At 37.7% G+C, this 25,625-nt stretch overlaps 1 protein-coding gene across 6 annotated transcripts in view; it reads left to right on the top strand.

Moving 5' to 3' along the window:
- NAV3 (neuron navigator 3) overlaps positions 1-25,625 on the top strand; it is a 268,312-nt gene that overhangs the window by 202,047 nt on the left and 40,640 nt on the right. For 3 of the 6 annotated variants that reach the window (XM_082055774.1, XM_082055773.1, XM_082055775.1), the window contains 7 exons: positions 923-1,199; positions 3,403-4,108; positions 5,622-6,110; positions 15,764-15,924; positions 17,802-17,990; positions 20,469-20,521; positions 25,309-25,332. In XM_082055774.1, coding sequence (XP_081911900.1) covers positions 923-1,199; positions 3,403-4,108; positions 5,622-6,110; positions 15,764-15,924; positions 17,802-17,990; positions 20,469-20,521; positions 25,309-25,332 — 1,899 coding nt within the window. Of the gene's footprint in view, positions 1-922; positions 1,200-3,402; positions 4,109-5,621; positions 6,111-13,391; positions 13,434-15,763; positions 15,925-17,801; positions 17,991-20,468; positions 20,522-25,308; positions 25,333-25,625 lie in introns of all 6 variants that reach the window. The other 3 variants (XM_082055777.1, XM_082055776.1, XM_082055778.1) reach the window with 2 other exon arrangements.

Raw genomic sequence — 25,625 nt, 5'->3', positions numbered from 1 at the left:
AAGGCTTGAGGCTGAGGTCAGGAGGCTGCAGGAAAACACAGGAGGAAAAGTTACAACGAAGAGCCTGTCAGCACAAAGAATGTGAATCTTGTCAAACACAGAGTGTAGGGTCAGTCTCCAAAGTTTCTACTTAAGCCACTTTCACAGCTTTCACATTGTTTGTCTTGCTGGGCTGCTCCTTGCAGCACACCCTTATCAGCATGCACCAGGGAAAGCAGGGGTGTTAAGTTCTCACTAGGGCACCTTCCACATGGGTCTGAGTTTTGGAGCTAGCATGACCCCAGCAGGTTATCTTTAACTGGCTGGTGGGTAGTGTTTGTGTAAGCCACTCTTCTAGGTGCTCTGGTAGCTGATACAGCCAGAGTGAGTTTCTTGTCAGAAACAATTTGTTTCAGTGGAGGAAAACCAGTAGAAAATCCATCAGCTGTAGCACTGATAATTTTGCTGAAGATGTTACCCTTTCCTGCTGTTGGCACAACATACTCAGTGGTGCTGGAGCAATGTTCCTAACTGGGTCAATAGAAGGCTTGGGTAGGAAAAGGCATGAAATCAGACTATGATTCAATAGTATATTTAGGAATTCCCTCTTTCAGGCTTTTAGAACAGCAAAATCCAAAAGGAGTTGAGGAGTGGTGAGAGTATCACCACTGATTATTAGAGTAAATTATGTTTCACTTCACTATGGTTTATCCATGAAGGAAAGAGTTGAAATATTGGGAAAATAAAAAAGAAAAATTTCTTCCCCAAATGTGAATGTTTTTAAACTTTTGGGACCAGGATACTAATGTTTTAGAAGGTAAATTTCCATGGTCCTTGCTACAAATAAATCAATATGCTTATCCTTCTTCCCTCGTGTGATTTAAGAAATCAGCAAATGCTGACAATGCTGGGACTGACCATTTCTCATACAAATCTCTTGTAGCTGAAGACGGACTCAGAGAAGCGCTCAGTTACAGACAGCGAAACTTGGGGCAGCACTGAAGAACTGAAGAAACCAGAGGAAGACCTTGACAGCAGCGTAGACAGCAGTGGCAAGTGGAAAGGCCTTCCCTCAGGGCTGTCTGAAGATTCGGAGAAAGGGGGGCAGAAAGCACCTCTCTCTGTTTCACAGACGGGATCCTGGAGGAGAGGCATGACTGCACAAGTAGGAACTACTCAGTCCAGGCACAAAGCAGGAACAAGTGCGCTCAAGACCCCAGGTAGGAAAATTCTGTAGTTCAGATTACAGCACTGAAAGTTAAGGCTTTATACTTATACTTCACTTACAAGCAGTAAGGAAACATTAGTGGGCTAAAAATATTTAATGGATAAGTGTGTGACAGACAGGAGGAACTGTAAGCATATTGATAGTTCTTCTCATAAAAGACTGCAAACCAGGATTGTAATACTATACTAAGTTGTTCATCTCTGTAGCTGTTAGTTTGCTTCACTGCGTACTAATAATTTATTAATCACAAATGGATGTATCCATAACAAAAAATGTGACTACATTTTGGTTTACTATCACTTGAACTTCTGTTAAGGAATTCTTAAAAGTATTTTTGGACTCATCTCAGCCTTATCTTTATTCTTTAGAAAACCTGTACCTTTGATAGTTGAACATATGCATGGACATGGCCAAAGATTTAAAGCTGAGATAAAAATATTTAACATTCAAGTGAGTGGACTCAGAATGAGCATTTCTGAACTAAAGCTGAATTATCACATCCCAGATACTGTGGGTATTCTCTAGACAACTGTTAAGAGATAAAAATTGTAAAAAATATCTTTTTACACACTTTCTCCAGTGCTAGATGACTTCTTACTTGATTTTAAAAGGCCTCTAAGAAGTAGGGACCCCTTCTGCAATCTAGTCTTGAAGCAGAGAATCCAAAGTTGGTGGAAGACATCATTATTAAGACCATCTAATCTATCATTTTACTAGGGAAATATTGATTCTTTGTCGGACATTTTCCAGACCTGGGTCAAGTCCTGACAAAATACTGCACGAGCATGCTTTAGCCCTCAGTTGTAAAGGCAGCTACTGGAGATCCCCTCAGAATAAATTCAAATTCTTTGTGAGCCTCTTTTGTTTCTTTGCAGTTTGGAACTGCTAAACCTTGGTCAGCCTCTAATATATAAGATCCCCAAGGAACATTGCCATGGGCAGTCGTCACACGGAGGCAGATAAAAAGTCTATAATAGCAGTTAAGGAAAGAGATACTAAAAAGTCTACCGCATGCCAAGCTAAGTTTCTCAGATCTCTTTTGCTGAAGATCAGCAGGCAGCTACTGTGCAGCACAGAACTGAGGCCTTAATTTTTAAAGCACATACTAATAGTCTGTGTGTTTGCCATGTAGGAGTCTGATCTGTATCTTGGCATCTGCATGTCTTTGTGTAACATAAAACATGAATGTATATAGCTCTGACTTGTAGGCATTTCTCTTTATTACAATTTAGTTCCTTAAGAGAGATTAGGTCACCCACCTCCAAAGCCTCCATAATGACTTGAAGAGTTAATTAAAAACTTTGTCATGCTGAATATTTGTTCCTTATTAGGAGCATACAATAGATGCTTAAAGAGAAATTAGAATAGAAATGTCATTTTTTTCATCTATTTGTAAGATAGAAAGAGGGTGTTTTCTTTTAAGATAGAAGATAATATCTTATTTAAACCTTTCTGAATGTCAAAATAACATTATGTAGAAATATATGATATATAGGTATATATGGATATATAGAGAGATATATAGAGAGAGATATATAGAGATATATATACTGTGCATTACTGAAGACAGCCTTTCAGCAAATCAAAAATCTTGAAAAAATATCAAGGATATGACAAAGACTATTAACTCACATAATTGATTTTATTATAGATCAAGAAGATTCATGCCGTGATAAAACGATCTCTCCCTGATAATTTTGTATAACTAAAAACTGAACAAACTTAGTTACAGGCTAAAAAAAAAAATGTAATCATTGAAAACCAAACAATTCAATTAATACCACTAATTTCTACATGCATAATTAATTTCATACTACTGGAAATGTTAATTACATGTCATGTTTTATTTTCAATTATTTCTTACGTATAGAAATACTATTAACGGGAAAAAAAAAAAAGGCAAGATAAAATTCTTTATAATTCATTCAGGATAATTTTCTACATCTATGCTCTCCAGCCATATATGAAACTGGACATTCTCAGGAGAATTTCTAGCTTTTAATACTTAATGTTTACCTGTAATGTATCCTACCTGCCACTGACTACTGAATGTGGACTAAAGACCAAATTGTTCTCTTAGGGTCATTTTTCTGTTTATTTCTCATTTTGAAATTGTAAACATATAGTGTTAAAATTAGATATTGAGACATTACAGCTTAAACACAAGTGACGTTTTCAAATATATTTTTCTATAGGGAAAACGGATGACGCAAAAGCTTCAGAAAAAGTGAAAACTCCCCTGAAAGGAGCCTCCATTCAGCGCTCTCCATCGGATGCAGGAAAAAGCAGTGGCGATGAAGGAAAAAAGCCTCCCTCTGGCATTGGGAGATCAACTGCTACGGGGTCCTTTGGATTCAAGAAGTCTGGGATGGGATCTTCTGCCATAATCACCACAAGTGGAGCAACTATCACAAGCGGGTCAGCAACTCTAGGAAAAATTCCAAAGTCTTCAGCCATCGGTGGGAAGTCCAACGCAGGGCGGAAAACAAGTTTAGATGGTTCCCAGAACCAGGATGATGGTGTCTTGCATGTGAGCTCAAAGACGACTCTGCAGTATCGAAGTTTGCCTCGCCCGTCAAAATCCAGCGGCAGCGGGATCCCTGGCCGGGGTGGCCACCGCTCCAGCACCAGCAGCATCGACTCCAATGTCAGCAGCAAGTCTGCAGGTGCTGCTGCCACCAAACTGCGAGAGCCAAGCAAGATCGGGTCTGGGAGGTCCAGTCCCGTCACCATCAACCAGACTGACAAAGAAAAAGAGAAAGTGGCCGTGTCCGATTCTGAGAGTGTCTCGCTGTCCAGTTCCCCCAAATCCAGCCCAACTTCAGCAAGCGCCTCTGGGACACCGGGACTTAGGCAGCCAGGATCCAAATACCCAGATATTGCCTCACCCACCTTTCGAAGGTTTGTACTTTTCTATGAATTCCTGAAATTGCAGTACACAAAGCAGGGATTTTCAGTGCGTTATAGTACTGGGCAAAAAGCCTTTTCAGGCCATATTTTGCCACAAATAGAGAACAAAATACTAAATAATAAAAGGGTAATATTTTTTCACACAATGCAATTATTTCTGTAAGACCTAAAGACCTCCCAAGACATGGCATGGCTGTTCCTTGAACTTTGAGCATTGTACATACATTCCCATAACAACACTTTGAAGGCTAGAATAGCTCCTTATTGAATATTCAGTCACATGAGAAGTTCCCTATCTGCCAAACCCCCAAAGAAAAGAAGGAAGCCACGTTCAGGCACGTTCTGTTGCTGGAACAGGTAATGCCAAGGCCTGGTCAGAGAACTGAAGAGCTGTATAGATGAATACCATATTTGCTTTCACGTTGTTGGCAGCTCCAGCTACAAGCATTACATTATTAGCAGCTTTGTTACATCTTTCATTGCAAACATTAGCAAAGCTACATTTCAATTGGAAATGCCCTATTGTAACATTTCTGGAAGTATAAAACTGGACGAAGTATAAATTGAGATAGAGCTTTTTGTAGTGTTGGCGAAAAAGCCAATAGTGCCCTCTTGTGCCTCGTTAGCAAAACAGCATCTCCAAAGTGCTGGGGAGCTGCAGCTGATTTTTGTGGGCTTGTTAATAAGTAAAATGGATTCTCATGTTATTAACCGTGCTTATGTTGCATCACGATAAGTTTTGCATTGATTTCTTACTAGTGTATGAGCTGCACCTTAACTGTAGCTTAAAATATTTCCAGTAAGACATTAAGCCATCACATGTCCTTTTATTTCAACAGTTTTAGAGGATTTGGTTTTTTTTTTTTGTTTTTCATCATCACTGTAGAATTTTCTTCTACAGAATTACTGGAAGCAATTATGTGAAGTACACCTCTGTCTTGACTTCCCTTGGAGACTAACCAAGCCCATTTAGCTCCAGTGCAGTTTATTCTGTCTGAATGGTTACTACATGACCAATGACCGCATGACCATCTGTGCAAAAAATCGACCAGAGGGAAATTTTACACAAACACTTAGATGTTTACTAATCTATGAAGTATTTTCCAAGCGTTTGTTGCAATCATTTTCGCTGATTTGAGAAGCAAGGGTTTTAAAACCTAACGACTTAACCGTGGGAACGCTTAACTCCTGAATTTGGGTGAAAGTGTAATCTGTTTATGCACTAATAAGACAAAAATGTGATTATTTTACCTCTCTCTGGGAGGGTCTGTATGTGCAAAGAGCACATCCGAACAGGAGTGAAAGAGAGCTGTTGCTAATGAAACAAACCCTGATTATTGTGATATGGTTAAGTGAATTTAATTTTGCAATGCAATTGATCAACTAGGTAGGCATGATTTTAGTAGCGGTAATTAAAAAATGTGTAGTTTGGCTCTTAGGATGTTACGCCATGAATGTTTAATGTGGCTACCAGTTTCTCTAAAGCTATTTGTTTTACATTTAGGTTGTTTGGTGCCAAGGCAAGTGGTAAAGCTGCCTCTGCACCCAGTACTGAAGGTGTGAAACCCACATCGGCAATGCCCAGCCCTAGTACCACCTTGGCACGTCAAGGCAGCCTGGAATCGCCATCCTCGGGCACAGGCAGCATGGGCAGTGCAGGTGGGCAAAGTGGTAGCAGCAGCCCCCTCTTCAGTAAACCTTCGGACTTAAATGCAGATGTTGTAAGCTTAAGTCACTCCTTGGCTTCCAGTCCCGCCTCAGTGCACTCTTTCACGTCAGGCGGTCTTGTGTGGGCTGCAAACCTGAGCAGCTCTTCAGCGGGCAGTAAGGACACACCAAGTTACCAGTCCATGACTAGCCTTCACACCAGTTCCGAGTCTATTGACCTTCCTCTTAGCCATCATGGCTCACTCTCTGGACTGACAACAAGCACTCAGGAGGTTCAGAGCCTGCTCATGAGGACTGGAAGCGTCCGATCTACTCTTTCGGAAAGGTGAGCTTGCCTATAGATACAGTGACCACGAAACCAGTGAGAGGCAAAAGGACAGGAGCCAAAAAAAACCCAAAACCCTCCACCTGTTTTCCTTTAAGGGACACTGTTTAATTAGCAGCTTTGTCCTTTATGTAAAAAGAAAATATATCTATATACATAAAATAAAAAAAAAAAACCTAAACAAAATAAAGAAGGAAGAAAAGAAAACTGAAAGTAATCACAGGTACTGGATGTGCAATCAACTGCTTTTTAAATCAACTGCCTTTTAAGGTTTTACAAGCACATTTTCTATCTTGAGAAGTTCTTTTCTTCCCATGTTTTGGAGAACAACCAGAAAGAAAGGAGAAAACTATCTAATTAAAGGCAAATCTAAACAGCCACAGAATTACTCCTGCATGCTGGATCTACCTGCTTTTTCAGCAACTGGCAGCTCCAAAGCTGTATCACTGTTCTCTCGCTAACAAATCTTCCCCAGCAGTGGGACCCCACCAGTTTTCTTCCCACTAGCTCAAAGCACAGGCAGAGCTAGTGGAGCCATGCCTTCAGCTGGCCAGTCTTGCCTTAAAATGCCCACTCCTGACAAGTTGCTTCTTACATGGTAATCATGACTCAGATCCTTACTAAAATGGTGTTTCACTGGCAGGTGGATGGTTGAGACCCTCCCTATATGCACAGTCCTGCTGAGAGCCTGGAACAAGCAGAAGCAAGAAAGGGTTTTCCCCTGCTTGCTCTTTTTAACGTGCAGATGTTTTACCATTTATTTTATATTACAAAGCGGTGCATCCACTCTGGCACACTTGTACCATTTTTTGTGTGTGCATTTGTGTGTGTGTGAAATATTTATTTGACTTTTGCAAGAGAGAAAAAATAAGCTTTGCTAGGCACTAGGTAATTTTCACTTCCTGTGATAATTTTCAAGATTTTACAATGAAAATCTTGTTTCACATGAGGACCAAAAAGTCAATATTAAATATTTCAATAGCCTTTGGTTCAAAAAATAATACTATACTGAGTCAATCAGAAATGTTTTTAAATGTTAAACTTAGTTATGTCGAGTATAAATAATTATTTGAAGAAAAAAGATTTGTTGTAATATATCTATGTATATAACATATATGCATATATATGTTATATATATTATTGTGTATATATATATACATATATGCATTATATATGTATAGGGGGGTTATATACATATATGTATATATATGTATATACACACTGTTAAGAACTTCTTTCCCTTATATAAAACCAGAGATTTTTAATAGCAATACTTTCCATGGAAAGATTTCACTTTCAGTGAATAAGCATTAAAAACCAAGGAGACAAACAAACAAAACCACCCCCTCTAAACAACTGTTTGCCAAATCTAGATGGAAACTCTCCACAGATTTCATTCTCTTATGTTGCATTCATAAGTATTACTATATCACCTAAAATCACAACTCTCACTAGTATAAACACAACACTATAAAACATATGTTTGCACCAATTACAACAACAGTAGTTAAAAATACTCTGATACAGAAATGATTTGTAATTGGCACTGTGCCTTTAATTTTTAAATAAGTAATTTTCACTATATGCCATGAACTGAATGTGACAATATTTCTTAGAATGTTAATTATTTATAGTTAGCTTATAAAAGCCTTCACTAATTTTTAGTGCTACATTTATGGGTGGTGAGGTCAACAGGTTGATGTTGAATAGTATGAATTTATGCCAAAGATCATATTTATACAGAGGATGTTCAACATCACACTTAAAATGTTAATGGTTTGGCATAAGCTCTTGAGCAACCCCCTGCTACTAATACTTTATGTATTTGTTCAGTGCCTTAATTTCAGTGGTTCTAAATACTTTGCCTCGGGCAATATTTTTAAGTTTCAGATCTGTCCATATGGGGATATTATGATTGAGTCCAGAGAGAGCCATTTATCATGTTGATCTGGCCTCAAAACAAATATATGTACCTAGAGAAAATTGTCTCATTTCTTGAATTATAACCCCAATAGGATTTTGTGGTTTGATTTTTCTGAAAGGTCTTTTACAAGTGCTGTGTTATTTCTAGACTGTTTTATACAGTAAAACCTACATGTGGCAAAGCATTTTTGCACAACAAAAGCATTGGTTTGCAAAGTTAGAGACATATGTTTGGCAAGAGATTATGTCCTTTTTCCTTTGTAAACTCAGATTATATTTGAGATGCCTCTGGCAATACTACTTGTAGCCTGGCATGGCATAAGAAACTATCTGCAAAGAGGCTTATTTATTTTCTTAAGTCACTATAGAACTTGCAAAAGACTGAATGAGCAGCATTCATAGGGAGATATACTAATATAACGTAGAGTGAATATGAGAAAGACCGAAGCACAAAATAAGATACAATTAGCAAGCAACATAAATTCTACACACAGAAAGCATAGGAAAAGCTAAAAGAGAAGAAGGAACTAATAATAGATGATATAAATTAACATGGCTTTGCTTCGTTGAAGCATTAACTGCAATTTCAGAGCTAAGGATTGCTAATGGCAAGCATATCAAGAGGGAATGAAAAGGTTAAAGATTACTCCAGTTTACTGGTCCTGATGAACGTTTCATTTCCCTGTTTGAGACACAATCTGAAATAGCCCCACAGTCATTAGGACTGAAGAGGTTTCAAAGGATCTGTGCTGAGGAAGGAGTGAGGAGGAGGAGGGCTGGGATGGAGGACGAAGGGACTGTGGGCAAGGCCAGCTTGCCTCAGTTCCTGGAAAGATACAGAGGCATTTAAACAAGATGGGTGAAGTAACAGATAACATAGGATTTGTCATTAACAGCCTTTTAAATAAGATTAATTTAATTCCTTTGCAAGAAAATGGGCTTTGTAAGTAGAGGAGAGAAATTAGATACAATAAGAAATCCTGAACTTAGTAAAGCTTTAGGTGCTGTTTCAGAGTACATTCTCACGAGCAAATGAAGCAAATAAAGTAAGGTGCTTGACCAGTTGGGAAAGAGTTATCAAAGACTAGTGATCAATCATTTATTAGCCTGAAGGGATATAACAGGGCAGGATATATTTGCATGGACACAAAATGGAAAATGATGAGGCTTTTTTTCAGAAAGGAGACAGTGTCTATGGGGTTGTAGCACCATTGCTGGGACAAAGAATTTCCCAGTATTTTGAAAATGAAAGTATCACATGTAAGTCTTAGAAAGAAGTTATCCCATTCTATTTTCTCATGTGAAGGCTTTAACTTGAAGACTTTGGTACATCAACTTTTAGGAAAGATTTGATGCAACTGGAAAGAATCCAGAAAATGAGACCAAAATCTCAGGGTACCTCTGTGTTTCCCACTAAGGAGAGTAGCCCTTGGCTGCCTCCAAAAAAAGCAGTCACCTGCCATGGGGACACCAAGTATGCAAGGTGTCTGCTACATTTGCCCACACATCCCTCCAGGGATGATCAGACATTGCCCACTCCCAGTTGAGGCACGGAAATGACCTTACAACCTTTGAGATTGTAAAAAAGGTATGTATTTACAGCGCTGGACACACAGAGGAATAATTCCACCTAAGACGTGTGCAAATTTCCAGTAGCCGTGAGCTTGTTTAAATGCTGTAAAGTGTTACATATTAATGAAAGTTCTAGGAACACCTATACATATTCATTACCTGTTCCTGAGAAGGTGGTTCTTATTACAATGAGTTCTGGGAAATCATTTCTGTAGTCTCCACCGCCGGCCCCTTCTGGTTGCACCTGCGCAGTGATCGTGAACCAGGGTCTTCTTTGCTGTACATGGTTACCTTTGGCCTGGTGTGCTGAGTTGGCTGGGACTCAAACTGATGAGTTGGTTAGAACTGGCGTATCTCCTGTCCTGTGCCCAAGTTTCTGTTATCTAGTTCACCCAAGGATGCACCAACGATGCACCCAAGGTTTTTTATCTTTGCAAGGCATGTGAAGTTGTCAGTGAGCTCCTGTTTCTCATACAAGAAGGTACACAAAGCTAAGCCAGGCTAGGCAATTGTGATGTGGGTTAAGGGTTAGCTCTCTAAGTGTTAGCTCCTTAGTTCTTTAAGTGTTAGTTCTTTAAGTATTAATTAGTTAATTCCCTGTATCGCAGTCTTCAGGTTACCCACCAAGTAATGGTGTGGCATAAACACAGCGCTCCCCAGCAACTGCTCTGTTGACACAGTGTCAAAGTTTACTCCAGCCAAATTTTGTGTCATTTAGTGAAAATCTTTTTGCATTGTAATAACCAGAAAATGAGTTCAGGAAATACTAGCAAAATATTTGCTTTTTCAGCAGAATTTGCATCTCCCTCAGGACTTTTGATGGTTTTGCACCAGCAGTATTTATTTAGACAAGTCTACTTCTGTTGTTATAGCAGTGTAACTCCCTATGTGAGAGGACACTTGTGTTTTAGATTACCACAATTCAGAGGGATTAAAATAAATCCTACAGATACTTATACTCTAAAATAATATTGTCTATTGGGGTTAATTGGTGAAATATCACTGCTTTAGTTGATAAAATTTTCCAGGTGGACACATCACTAATAGTTATTTTGAAGCCTTAATTGCTGTTGGACATTGAAGACTTGTGTCTTTCTTATTCATATTCTGAGTGGCACATGAAGCAATGCATAAGAATGTGGAAACATAGGAATTAACAGTGGTGTCATCAGCAATAATGGCTGCATTTTTAGATTAGCAGGGTGGAAGTAGTTTCTAATTACATGACTGGCTTGCTCTGGTTTGCTTCAAAACGATGTTTAATTCTAAGGGCTATGAAAGTGCATGGAAATCCACTTAAACTCTTCAAGACTTTCAGTTGTTTTAAATTATCACCATAGTTGATGGTGGTATTTTTAAGGTGTGAAACACAGCATCATGTATCAGATTTTCTTGTGTGTTCAGCCATTTGCAAGTCCCATATCAGTTTGGCCCAGCCAACCCTAGACCTCCCTGGGTACTTCTTAGCTTGCAATAATTTTATTCCCTAAGAGCTCTGTGACAGTTAGATATAGACCGAAGATATGGCATAATAGGCCTTTTCCAAGTTAACCTCAACACCAAGCACAGGTAGGAACCTGAAAACTGTAAAGCTCCATGTAATTTCCTCCCAAGAACTTGCAGATGGTTTCAGCAGTGCAAAATAAACAAAAGAGAATGGAGATATAGTGGGCTTCATAAATTCAGCCTTCACCTGCATGCATCTTCCTGCAAGGCTACGTTTGGCCATTGACACGGCAAAAGAAAACATCAGGCATATTACAATATTCTCAGCCTCACTTTATGTTGGTAATCATTTTGAGACAAAGAGACAGATTCCAAGAATGCATTGCTTCTTTCAGGAAAAGACTGACGTTTTTTCATATCCTCTTTAGAGATATTTTGAGCTCTGCAGTCAACATTCTAATGGGATCACTGCACGTCACAGTTCAGTTCGATTTACCAAAGGTCCAGTTTCTGTCGAAGTAACATACCCAGCTTCTTGAAGGATGAGTCCTTTCAGATACTAAAAATATATGGGCAATTATGGGTCTGAATTAATAGTTAAATAGAACCATGCATGGTTAATACTTTCATGCACTTATTGAAATATAGCAGCATTTTCATATGATTTAGTATTTTTTTAAAAGCAAAATAAATTTTTTGCTATGTTCACTTTTATGCAGTTGCAATAACTCCATGCTCATTTTAAGGAAGATTTACCTCTGTTTCATTTGGGTATTTGAATTTAAATTTTTTTAGGAAAATCATGTGGTCACTGCTAGCCTGTTTATCTGACTGACATAACTTTTTGCCAGTGGATTACTTTAGAGGAGCACTGATTGGCTCCTTTATTTTTAGATAATGTGTTACAGATTATTTTGAAATATATAGAGCTTCAAGTTAAAGTAATATTAGAACATGTATTATTCATTAGGATGTTTGAAGTATTGTGAAGAAACAGATTTTGTTATTATCATAATGTGTGTTTGGTTTGAAATTTAAAGGAACATCAGGGCCCTATTCTTCTCTGTAAGGAACTAAAAAAACACATGAATCATGCAAACATATGGGGTTTTTACCAACCATTTTTGGTTGTTTTAGTTGTGTTGGGAGCAAAATGCTGAAAATTTAGCCCTCTGATAGCGGACTATTCTCACATGGACCATGATAGGTGGTTCTGCGCTGAAATTCTGCGAAGTTTATCCTTCCATTTGCTTTCTCCCCAAGGCCCTGATTAAGCCAGTAAAACTGTCTGTAAAACTTCCTGGTTGTAAGAGGCGTTTATTTCCATTAGTCTGAGCCCTAATGATAAGAGATTGTTAACACCAACAGTATTTTCACTGCCTTTACCTATTTGGATCAAGGCTATATGGCAGTGGGGCCTCTAGCACCCCCAGCATGATAGAAAACAACCTTTAATAATGTGAGAGTTTTCCCGAGCAAGAAGGGTGCTAAGTTACTGTTGCTCTCAGAGGTGTGATTATGATATGTAATACAGAAACTGTCTAAAGTCATTTCACAATGTAATCCATATGGTGACACTAAACATTGCAATACTTACTCAATGATAACTAGCTCAGATTCAACCCATGCTGGTCAGGGACTGATCTACCAAGTCTTTATGAGGAAATGCCCAAATGACATTTGAAGGAAGGCTACTGGGTGCCCTGTTAGTGATGATGTTTAAATTAGGAAAACTCCAGCTGTAGATCTCAGGTGATCAGCCACTCTGCGACCATGTGTGCATGAATATGGAACAACATCGTTCTAGTGTCAGTTTTCCTTGTTCGCACCGTCACCTTACTATGCAAGCCCCGCAATGACAGAAAGCCAGGACTCTTGTATATTTAGCACGTATTTCTACAAGCAGAGCTGTCATTTGGCTTCTGGCAAGGCCATACTGTCTCTTAGCAGGTGCCACAACCTTCATTTCTTTCGGAAATCTATTGGCACATCATACACAACTGTGAAAAATAAAGATTCATGCTGTGACCATATGATTCTCGCACAGATTGCAGGGTGAAGCTGTAGGAAGGTTAGAAATGATAAGGAAGGACTTCTTTCTGACTTGGATGGTCCCCAAATTACTATTGAACCAGCCCAGAGCTTGTCTAGATGAAAAATGAATGTGCAGCAGTCCATGTTTTATTGTCTTCTCCAATGAGTCAGGAATTTATCATGAAAGATATATTAAAAAGCATTAAATGACCTTCTGTTATGCACACATATCTAAACTGTTAAACTTTGTAATTCTGAATAGTCCTGTTTATTGTATGTCCTTAGGGATTTTTTTTGTTTTAACAGCATGCAGCTTGACAGAAATACACTACCCAAAAAGGGATTAAGGTATATATTTTTTTGAGCATGACTGCTACTTCTCTGTTTTTCTGCAACTTTTTCTACACTGTCTTTCCTTTTCTTTCTCCTTTGGTTGATCCTGTTTACAACGACGTTCTTGGTACATAGAGTCAAACCAAAAAATGTAGATTTTAACAATGGATTTTTCTTTCCATGTCTGCCTTGTAAATAAATATCCTTTCAAGATATATATAATGGAAAGTGAATGCTGTTATGGATAGTTTGCTTATGCAATGAATCTTAAAAGGCATTGAATCCGGAAGAGTTAAAAGAGACAGAACAAGATATGTTTGCCATTCAATGGGACTAATAATTCAAAAAATAATTGAGCAAAATGATATTTTGGAGGTGGATCTGAACTTGGGCTCTAAGTGCAATTTGGACTCATGCAATTTGAATTGAAGATCTAGTTAAAGAGAAGGCTAGAAAATACTAATTTTAGTATCGAAGGCTTGTAAGTATAAAATGAGCCCTGCTCCAGCTAGTTTGCTTGATCCCTATCCAAGTTCAGAGTCCAGCTTTGCTACTAATTCCCCACTAATTAGAGCTGTCTTCGTCACAGAAAACAGAAGTCATCTACCCTCTTCTGTGTTCCATGGTTCTAAGAGGGGGATCATTAGTTAACTTGTGTGGTCTCATCAGGCATGGCAGCCTGTCTCCCGAATCCAGGAAGGAAATTTGGCAAGCCATGGTATATGTGATGCACACAGACACTCTGCAGCCTTCCAGTCACTGAAATCACACAGTGAAATCTCTTAAGTTATGGATTAATAATATTTTATGAAATTTTAAGATAGTATTAAAATGTTGTCACTAGATATCACCTTCTCCACTTCCGTACTACACGTTTCCTTAAAGATAATTTAATCAAATTTCCCATTACCTTGAAACAATCACTTTGGATTGGGAGAGAATGGAAAAAGTGGAGGACATGAAAGAGGCATAAAGGGGACCCTGCAAGGGTACAATGGGATCTTTGAGGTTTGTGGCGATACAATTGTAATGGTGGCTGAAAGCTGAAAGTGAAATGGAGTAGGAAAACAGTTTATAGGCATATAATCCTGATCAGTTATCCCAGAAAGACCATCAGTTTGATTTGATGTGCAGAGATACCAGTCCAAGACCCAGTTCTTGAATTCTCATTTTGCCATCTTTCTGATCTGATAACTACTGGGTAACTCTGCTCTACCACATTTATAAGCAAAGATCATAGCTGTCTTTTTGAAAGGAGAGAGGAAGTAAATATTTAATCAGGACAAGATGTTTTAATACCCTAAAATATTGTACAAAACCCCAAGCACAACATGAGAACTTACATGTTCATTTATTCTGCTTTCTAAGCAGGAATCCTTGTGCCTTGCAGGCCTGAAGCCAGAGTTAAAGTCTCTGCTCTGCTGTTTAGGGAGCACCGATGGTTCATGACAGTGGTGAAGGTGCTCGTTTCTCAGCAGGAGGTTGTGCTGAATGAAGCAGGCTATTGCAGACATTTCTGAAAACAACCTCTTGGTTAAGACCGACACTGCCTGCATGTTTTAATGTTTAACCATGGCCAGAATTGCCCTTTCTTCCAGCCCATTCAAAAGAGGCTGGGCCAGTGAGTTACCAGTTCTCCCTCTCAGACCATGTGTGAAGTTGCACTCGTTTTATTGGTTTGCCACAGGAAGCAGTTGATTAATGATTTCACTGTCAGACTTCTTCCTTCCAGAGAAATTGTTTCTCCTAATTGCAGATATTTCCTGTCCCTTTCCCTCCACCCCGAGTTTGTCGCAGGACACAATCTCAAGTAGCATTCAGAGTGACAGACTGCACGTGTGACCATGAGCAGCTGTTGTTACCGGTGCAAACTCCTTCTTCAGAGCTGCTGCTCTGTTGCACTCCTGTCACGTCAACTGCCCACGTGATCTGTAGCAGATGCCATTTTGTAAGCAGCTACTCCCATTTCTTGGCTTCTAGTCTGTCTGCTCCCCACCCAACACACAGATTCCAAACTTTTGCATCAGCCTGTACACTTCCTATAGCTTTTAAGTCCTTTCCTATCAGCTCGGTTGTCTGTTTTCTATGGTTTATCGTCATATCTCTTCAAAGGAAGGGAATGCTGTTTTGGGGAGGGGGAAGAAGGTGAAAGGGGTTTCAAGTCGTATACTTTCTCTGTTGTAATAAGATGATAAATTTTATCCTGTTAATAATTACTTGACTAGTCTAGATGTGTTTCAAGGTTTTTGTTCTATCTTATTGGTGAAGGGTATTTATGTGACACCTGTTTCTTTTCAAACCATCACCTTGACATTGTTTTGAGCATGTCAGCTGTGGTTTTTCAGATATACGCCATCATCCCGGCAGACAAGTCAGGAGGAAGGCAAGGAATGGCTGCGCTCCCATTCAACTGGAGGCCTGCAAGACACTGGTAGTCAGTCTCCGCTTGTTTCTCCTTCAGCTATGTCTTCATCTGCAACTGGAAAATATCACTTTTCCAACCTGGGTAAATGCTGTTTCCCTTCACCATTTCTCTCACTCTAGAACAGAAACATAAAATTCAACCATTCATATTTCTTAGTTCTCCAAACTAGATTTTAATTTAACTAGATTTAATTCAACATCTCCATCATCATATTGTGGTACCTCACTAGTGAAGGGAAACTCACGGTGTTTTTCATGGAGTAGGTCAGGTTACCTACTATTTTGCATACAGAAAAGAAGCACAGATTCTCTATGGCTTGCCCAAGGAGAAGAAAATCTGAGGAGGAAATTAGTTAGGAAATTAGAAATCTAGTTCAAAGTTACTCATCTTTTAGATTCACCATCAGGAGGATTCTTTCCAGTGATTTTAGTGAATGTCAACCCAGACATTAAGCACTGCTTTTTTCCTGTATATAGGTTTGCTTTTAGACAGGCCTTCCCAGTGCATTTCAGTGGCTGGACCTGGCTTTAACTGCATTGGGCCCAATCCAATTCCTAATCTTTAATCCAATATAATATATTGGAATGTGAGTCACATTTCATCTTTATTTGATTACAGGTCAAGATTAAGTTTTGGTTCTTCTGGATCTTGTGTCAAGTTAATTCAACACCAATTTAGATTTTTTTATTTTATTTTTAATGCTTAACAGAAAAACATTTATTTGTACCATGCTGGACACATATCTAAGCTGATAATGAGCTTTTGTGTTTTAGGCCCTTACTGTGGAATTAGCAGCAACCTTTGAAGCATTCACACTTCTTTCACTCTGTCACAGCTTATGGCATATGTACGTTAAAATCACTCAAAAGAAATTTGATCAGACATACAAATGTTGGTCTTTATTACATATGGGAAAAGAAGTTGAACAAAGCCACTTTTAAAAATGAAACTGGATCCTGGCTAAGTAAGCCACCGCTTTGGAGTTCTTCCATGTACTTGCAGTAGTTTTAGACACAGCTATTTTTAAGCGGTGTTTCTTTCAGTCTATCATTTTCTGCTTGCAATTATCTTCTTTTTCTTTTTGTTCATAATTCTTGTACTCACAACAGAGAGCAATAAGATCAGGGGTTTTTAAAATTTATTTTGTCATTGTCCTTTGCTTCTTTTCATTATCATAGCCCTGTGGAATAATTTGCTCTCACAACACAGCTGCTCTGATAGTTTATGACTTAAGGCACATCTTGCATGATCTAAAATAAAAGTCCAAACACTGAGGCTGAATTTAGATACACAATTAGCTTTTTCTTCTAGGCATTGAGTTCATGTGGTCCTGGTGAGCCATAACCAGGCTTTCCTTCCTACTGGCAAACAAACTTTGCAAAATCTTAAAGTTCATCAGTGTTGTTCTGGATTTCAACCACGACCAATCAGAATAATCCTGTTTATTATGATAAGATTCAACTGGCCTGTGCAGGAATTTTAACCTAATATAGTGATAGGTGCTATGAAAAATCAAAGGATAAAAATCTTGTATATGCCAATAAACTTTGGTCTTAACAGCAGTCATTAATATAGGTACAAAAATAAAATACAGATACTGATATATTTGAAGAGCTACTTGTAAAAAACACTTACTACTTCTTATTGTTTTTTAACTTAACTTTTGAATCTCTCCCATTGATTTTCTGTCTTGGGCTGTCAAAGTAAACAACTGTGAATGCTAACACCAGTGTTAGCATTACCATGTGTTTTACAGGATTAGTCTCATCCAGTTCCAGCTCCTTGGATATCATCTGCTTCACTTTTTTTGTGGTGGTTTTGTATGTAGCAGTAAAAGCCTTTCCTTTTCTTGACAGTGTAAAATCCACCTAGCCATGCTAGTCCTACATTACAATTTTGTGCAGAACCAAAATTTATTTAATGGAAGTGTGCTTCACTAATAAAGCTTTGTATTCCAGTGAGTCCAACAAACCTATCCCAGTTTAACCTTCCTGGACCCAGTATGATGCGTTCAAACAGCATCCCTGCACAAGACACCTCTTTTGATCTCTATGACGACTCCCAGCTGTGTGGCAGTGCTACATCCCTAGAAGAGAGACCACGAGCAATTAGTCATTCAGGTTCATTCAGGGACAGCATGGAAGAAGGTAAGACTGAGTTACTATTTGGATCAGTGAATGAGTCCCAAAATAGGCCCCCAAAGTGTAGTAAAATTTTAAAATATTTCTTCTGCAAAATAAAAACTTAATTAATTTTGTGAAGCTTTTTTTTTTCTTTTAATTCTGTTGAGCTGGGGTCACAGAATAATATGCAATGCTGGGTATGCCATACATATATAAATCATCCTTTATCAGAAATTTTGGAGGAAAGGAAAGCATTCTTGGAAAATAATTTAATTATTTTGCCTCTAAATTTGAAGTGTCTGAGCACACCTTGACTACTGTGATTCCATGCTTTCTTACAATACTTCCGTATTTCCCTTTTTTTCCTCAAATTCCAATACTACTTAGTATCTCCTTTCTTTTGTAGTAGCTTCATTTCCTCACTTTCCTACAGCCTCCTACAGCAAAAAATACATAAAATTCTGTATTTAAACTCTGTCATTTAATATGCCCTCACTACTTTTTTCATGTATATTATTACTGTTAATCTATTTTTTTTAATGCTATGTACAATACCTGGAATATGTGGAATATTTTTTTGTTTGGTTTTTGATATTTTAACTACAGAACATCTGGAAGCTTCTAATTAAATGCACTGTAACATTTTCTTCTGCCCAATATTTCTGGTAAATCTGATTTATTTGCAGAATTCCCATAAGCACAAAATTCTCACACCCTATAAAAAAAACCAAACCAAAACAAAACAAAAGCAAACACACAAACAAATAAATAAATAAAACCCTAAAATTTAGTGGAGTTTCATTCTATAACATCGTCTCATCAATCTTGCTGAGTACTAAGTGATGACAATATAAACAGTCTTTATAATAAGCAAATAAAAAAGTCCTCCCTTAGTCCAAAAGCTCATAGTTATAAGATAAAAGGGGAAAAAAACCCCAAACATATAGATGAAATAACGGACAACTCACACTTTTACTTTTCAATTTCTTCTTCTGTATTTTTGATTATATGTCAGGCAGACATCTGGGTATGTAATATTAGCAGTAGGGTGCAGGACAGATCAAGCTGTGAGTTAGCACAGAGAGGATGGCTGACTGCACAGAAGCATCTCACATAATTCAAGGACAGAGGTGACTAGAGGTGACTACAGACGCTTTGCTGAGGAACAGGAGAATTATAAAAGGAAACACTGGAAGAATAATAAAGAAAACAAGACAAATAATTTATGCATAGAAAAAGAGGTGTTAAATCTAGAATATCAGTAATGGGTCACCAGTGGCCTTGATGAAAGCTTTTTCACTGGTCATGTTTCATATCCAGCTGGAGTGGATAACCATGATCAGCTTCAGCAAATGAATGTTAATGCAGCAATAATAAACAGTTTTCAGCAGTTTATGGTCATTAGAGATTAACATGAGATTATGCTGTTGGAAGGCCAAATGGTTTTTTTATTTAAGATAGTTCTGAGAAAGGTTCCAGTGAAAGAAGTGAGGTAATGGGTAGATCCACTGTATACGAGAGCAGAATGAGAGTTTAGCTGAGACATTTAAAGCAGAGACTGACAACCAAAGATAGATTGAAAGCAACAAGGTTTCAGTGTTCATTGTACCACATCTTTGTAAATATTTACCCACTTCTTAGAAAACTATATTTAAAGTCTATTTGGCTAATTAAGTATTCTTGTATTGTCAGTTTGACATACAGTTGCCAGGTAGCTATTAAAGTAAAATTTACCAAACCCTGGAAGATTATAAATATTAAACAAATTAATTTTGAAACAAAAATGAAAATAAGTAATGAAATAAATTATATTCTTTAAAATTATTTGTTAGTGTATCCTTTCTCAGGAGAATCATCAGAAGGAGAAAGGGTAATTTTGGTTCAGTTTAGTCTTCACTTGCCATTTTCAGAGAGAACAGGAACCCCATGTGTTGAGTTGAAGTCCTGCAACATTCACTCAGTGCTCTTGAGGCTGACTCTACTGATGATTAGTGGAAGTATGTCACATCTTGCAGTAATCCCTTCACACGGACCACAAATACACAGGTGGTGTATTGTGCTGAGGAGGGACACCAGCTGAGGAAAGCCTGGGACCTCACCCTAGGGAATCTTAATGGTTTTGCAAAGCATAGTCTTTTATTAAATTCAGTTTGCTCAGCTTTGGACAGGTGTATAAACAGCTCAATTACTGGTTTCTCTAAAGAGTATATTTATCAAGTGATTTGTTGTCAAAACAACAAAAGTGATGCTTCATTTCCTGGTAATAATACTGAACCTCACTGGCTTGCTCTCCTACCTCACACACAGGAAAGTGATTTTTTCTGTATAGAACCATCTTTTTAAGTGCAGGAAAAAATATCAATAGCTTTTCTATACTGATAGCTTATAATTGCTCTTCATGGAAGATTGCTTCTCATTTTAAAAAGATGTTTATTTATTGAGCTGCATGGGGGAAAATGTGTGCTTTCGTCAATATTTCATGTTATTTTCCTTTTCTTAAAGTACATGGGTCCTCATTATCACTTGTCTCCAGCACATCCTCTCTCTACTCTACGGTGAGTATTGACATTTCAGAAAAAAGTTCTGCCTGCCTTTGTTCTTGTTCTTTGTTCATGAAAATTTCAATACTTTGAGGTTTAGGAGGATTAAAATTGTACTGCAATAAAGCAGGGACATTTATTTTCAACTTTGGTATTACTGTCGTGCTATCTTGGAATACATTATTTTTACCTTTTTATGTGACTTGCTTAGAATTGCTTAAATGTCTTAGTGTTTATTTTGAAAGCTAAATAGAAAGTAATGGTATAGGAGTCTCTCTTTAATGGAGGTCCTTATCCTATCATAGTTGATAACTTTGAGAGATTTTGCTTATTTTCAGCTAGTTCTCTAATGGCACAATTTACAAAGTGGTTTTGTCATGTCACTGTTTGAGGTACGTTTCTTGAAAAACACAAGATTGCTTCAGGGTAAGGGAGATACAATTTGCAGTTTAAATGTCTACTGATCTTTGTTGCAAATGACAGCATTTAACTGTTATTCCCAAAGGAAGTTTGTCTTTAAAAAATAATTTATCTCGGTTAATTAGATTGAGTAATAATTGTGCTCTAGCTCAAGCAGAACTCCTGGGTTTGATTGTTTTCTCTATTTTTATTGTTTTGGTACCTTTTTTGAGACCTTCCACATAATTTGTTGCTTCAATTGCTCTTCTAACAAGAAATCATCCATATGGCAGGAGTTAAACATGTTTGGCCATTCTTGATGCTACACAACAGCTGTTTTGCAGCCTACTCCCTAACTGCAATTACACGCTGTAGTAGCCCATCTTCACGTGAGAGCAACCCATTTATCTTTTTTCATACCATGCATTCATGAATAGTCCATCTCCTCTCCATAGTTTCAGGGGTTGAATAACATCATCCTGGGAATGTCATGGACTCATCTGCCCAAAGCCAACAACAGTTCTTGCCTGGGAATTCCAAGCCCATGCAGTGTGATGCATTTGTACCATTTGTACAGCTGGTAGCCCTGTCTCAATCCTGAACTCCTGTTAGCTTGGAAAGTAGTTTGCATCCGTGCACAATGTCTATCACAATAGTGTCTCTCCTGCTTCTGTTTAATCATAAAATAGTCTGTACAGGGCCATGTCTGAAATATCAGGTACACATGCAGTATGTTTGTCCAGACCTTAGCAGCAAGTTGCAAACAATTCCAGTGCAGATTAGCCCCAAATTATTTTCAGGAGGTAGAATGTACATACAGATCGAAGCGCATAAGGTATGACATGCAGAGCAAACCTTCTCACGTTCTGGTAGTGGAAAAATCTTTACCACTATTTCCCTGTCTATGAAGTGCTATGATGAATTTGCATGGGGAAGTGTCCAAAACTATTATTCACACTTTGATATCAAATTTTAGAAGAATGTTATGAAACTGATAGATGATAAAAATCAAATTACAAAGTGACACAAGATGACTTCAGTGTCCGATCAGTTTAATTTTGAAATATCTCTGCTCTGATGTTGTGTATTGTAGCAAGGGCTTACTAATACTTCCTATTTATATAACCTTCTATTATTCAAGATTACAGAGATCTTGGAAGTATCACCTAAACCTCATGATATTAGAGAACAGTATTTTCTTGCAAAACACGCTTTAAATTATTTACCCAAGTTCATCCCATAAACCAGTGCAATATATTCTGAAACCTCTGCCTGTGAATGCACATTACAGCTAAGCCCCACTCCTTAAGTAATGGATTATGTAGACAAGATAATGGAAGTTAGAGAAAAATATGTAAAGGGCAAGAAAGGAATTAGTATGAGAAAATCACTGGGATTGACCTTTAGAGATGACTTTTGATCAGAATTTCTTCTGCTTGTTCCCTATCATCCTGTGAAAAAAAATTAAACTTTTCAGCAATTAATCAGAAGATGATTCACAAGTGGAGTATAGAAACATGAAAGGTTGTCAATCAGTATCATATCAGCCGAAAGTAAAGAACAATGTTCCATTGTTCAATGATACTGTAGAGTGCCCCACTTCCTTCAGAAAGGGATAACTTCACAGAGTTATTACACATATAACATGCTTTCAGCTGTTGCTAGTTTCAAGGAGTATTGATTTTGGCTTGCTTAAGTCAGGTAAAATAATCACTAAACAGGAATTCCAAAACAGCTACCTTTCCAGAAGTATCTCATTCAAATAAATATATTTATCAGATTTATCAAGCATTGCCTTAAGCCTTGGTACTAGTGTTTTTCTGCAGCCTGATCACCAGAGAAATCCAGACAAAGTACTAAAATAAAGATCAAGATCTTTATGTATTATTACTAAAGCATAGCTGAAAAGCTTGAAGTTATTATCTGAAGATTGTTTCAGTGAGAATTAGAATATGAGATTTAGAAGAGACATATCATGATTTGCTGTCATTGCAATGCGAAAGAAGTTCTGCATTCACTAGTATTTTCTGTATGTATTGGCTTTCTTCTTGGTTTGCATTTGGGTTCTCAGGACTTACTTGAATAGACTGGAAATCTGGCTTGTAGAGGTATGCAGGCAGACAGACAAACGTTTGGTTCTACAGAAAAGTATACCATGTGAGCGGATTTAGTAGACTGTAGGATTGAAATACTGATTCAGTTTTGGCAGTGAATATATCTAGCTCTCTGAGAAGTTGAAAAATATGTGTGACAGTGTAAATTACATTAGGTTGTCTCCAATTTTAATCTCCTCCTGCTCAGTAGGTGAGACACTGTAATTTGCACATCTTTAGTTAATTGCTATATTTCTCGCACTGATTCTTAGCATTAGCTACACTTAGAATCCCTAGACTTCATTAACTCTGCTAAGCCAAGCTCGAGGGAGATGTGTAAGGACATGTCATTTGTATGTTAATATTTTAAGTCTTAAAAAAAAAAAAAAAAAAAAAAAGAAAATTCTTACAAGGATTGGTTGCATGGAGGAGCAGAGCGAGAAAAAAAACTATTTCCCCTAGAGCCTTTTGAACCAGTAATTGACTGATGGGTTACAATGGTGTCAGCGTGAACTCCTAACTACAAACTACTCAGTTGTATTTGGTTGTCAAATTTTGTGTTTTAAGATAGTAGTATGCCCAGAATTCTGTTCTTCCTCTTGCATTGCATTGACTTCTTCCACTGCCCACAAAAGTTGGCTTGTTGGAGTCACGTCTCTGAATTCTGAGACAGAGGCAACGCTTCCTTGTACCGAGTGGGAGTCATCTGGTAACAACACGTGCCACCTCCTTCATCAGCAGGGGACATGGTCTAAGGATGAGAGACCACTACCCCACATGGTAGTTTCAGGAAAAGGTCACCAACTTTGAATAATTTTTTTTGCTTATCTTGGCACAGTGGAACTCATAATAGGACATGGTCTTTCTTGATCCCTTTGTGACGTTTCATGCACTATGTTTGAAGTAAGAATAATGAGAATAGAATTTAAATTTCTTCTGTAGGCAGATCAGTTTTTTGTGAACATAGAACAGGAAATATCAGTATGTGTGTCACATCAGTGCTGGTAAATAAAGCAATCACTATTCTAAATCATTCCCATGTAGTGACGTACCTGATATTACAGTAGTTTCAACCAAGAACACTTTTAAGTGTTATACAGGGAAATATCATAGCATCTCAGTCTTTTTAGTGACTGTTAACAGATAAACATTTGTGGAAAGAGACATTTTCTAAAAGTCTTCTGCTCCTTCATCAGGTAGAAGAAAGCGTTTCTGTAATCAATCATTTAATTTCTAACAGCACAAAAGTTCTTCTTAATACCGGCTTTAAAAAGAAGCTGTATTAATTTGTAATAACACAGATACTGCCTGATATCTGGGAATTTTCTGAGGAACACTTATCTTGGATTTTCTTAGCCTTTCTAGTACTATTGATAGCTAATTCTTCTACCCACATTGTCCTTTCACTGCTTACTTCAGACTATGTTACTCTGGTTCTCTGAAGTTGGGCTACCTCAGATCATGGGATGGATTGATTTCCAGTATATTAACTGATTCTTATTTTCTCTTACAAAAGGAATCCTCTCTCATGACATGCCATTTTTTTCCATTAGAATCCCACTGAAGCAAATTTTTTCAGACAGCCAAATGCCTCCTAAATTAGACTACTCCCATGCTTGCAAAATGTAATGACTTTCAAAGGTTTGCTTTGCAATGATTTAGTTTCTTAGTTCGTTGAAAAAGACTGTTGAGTAAATAGCATCATTATATGTCACAATACATAACAACATGGGAAGTACCTAAAATCATTAAATATTATTAGGAAGTTTAAGCTGAAACTTTAGCATGCATGGATAGCTCTTAATATTTTGGTCGATATTTTGTATGGAAGAAATTACTTTACAGTGCAAGTACCACTCTTTCCTCACCTTCTCCTATATATGTTTTGCTGGTATGCTGCCAACTTCTCTTAGCAGGGATTAGTCTATTAGGAAAATAGTTCCAGGAGCCATAAAAATCATTACTGTGTAAAAGTTTGCTGGTAACAGGCTAAGATCCACGCAGTGATAGAATAGCAAGTTTTCTTTTGTACCTTAGAAATGCAGTTACAGTTCGTGCAGTTCTATTTCTATTCTCCCTTTATCCACTGTTCCATATTGTCAGTATGCTGGCAGACTCTGGGGTTTCACCTGGAGCCTTGCCAAGTAAGTTGAAAAGAATTCCATTTATTGTTCTTCCTGCATACCTTTCTTAAATGTAATGGATCTGTGAAACTATTAATTCCACTTCAGTGTAGCAGGCTTTTATTTTCTATTACCGCAATTATGTTGCATACTGTTTCTAAACTATTTTTCCTTTATTTTCTTCCAGGCAGAAGAAAAGGCACATTCAGAGGTAAAAGCTTTTCTTCATTTTTATATTTATGTTTTAAATGCATTATTTTATTTTAAAGTTTATTGTTTACCTGCTATGGCTCAACTGTTAAGTCGCTGGGAAAAGACACTCTGTGTCTTTGCACCACTTTTTGAGAAGCTTCTGAGGAAGCTTCTAGTGCACTAGGTGTTTTCTTAGCATCATGCTGAAGAAAGCCTCTTGGCTGAGGTTCTGAAAAGGTGAAAAGAATCAATGGAAATCGGGCTTATGAGAGGGGGAGTTGTGGTAGGTCTCATTTCAAACTTAATACCACT

The sequence above is a fragment of the Streptopelia decaocto genome, assembly GCF_964273445.1.
Source record: "Streptopelia decaocto genome assembly, chromosome: 1".
NCBI lineage: Eukaryota > Metazoa > Chordata > Aves > Columbiformes > Columbidae > Streptopelia > Streptopelia decaocto.
The sequence above is the reverse complement of the archived record's forward strand: the minus strand, read 5'-3'. Positions and strand labels throughout refer to the sequence as shown.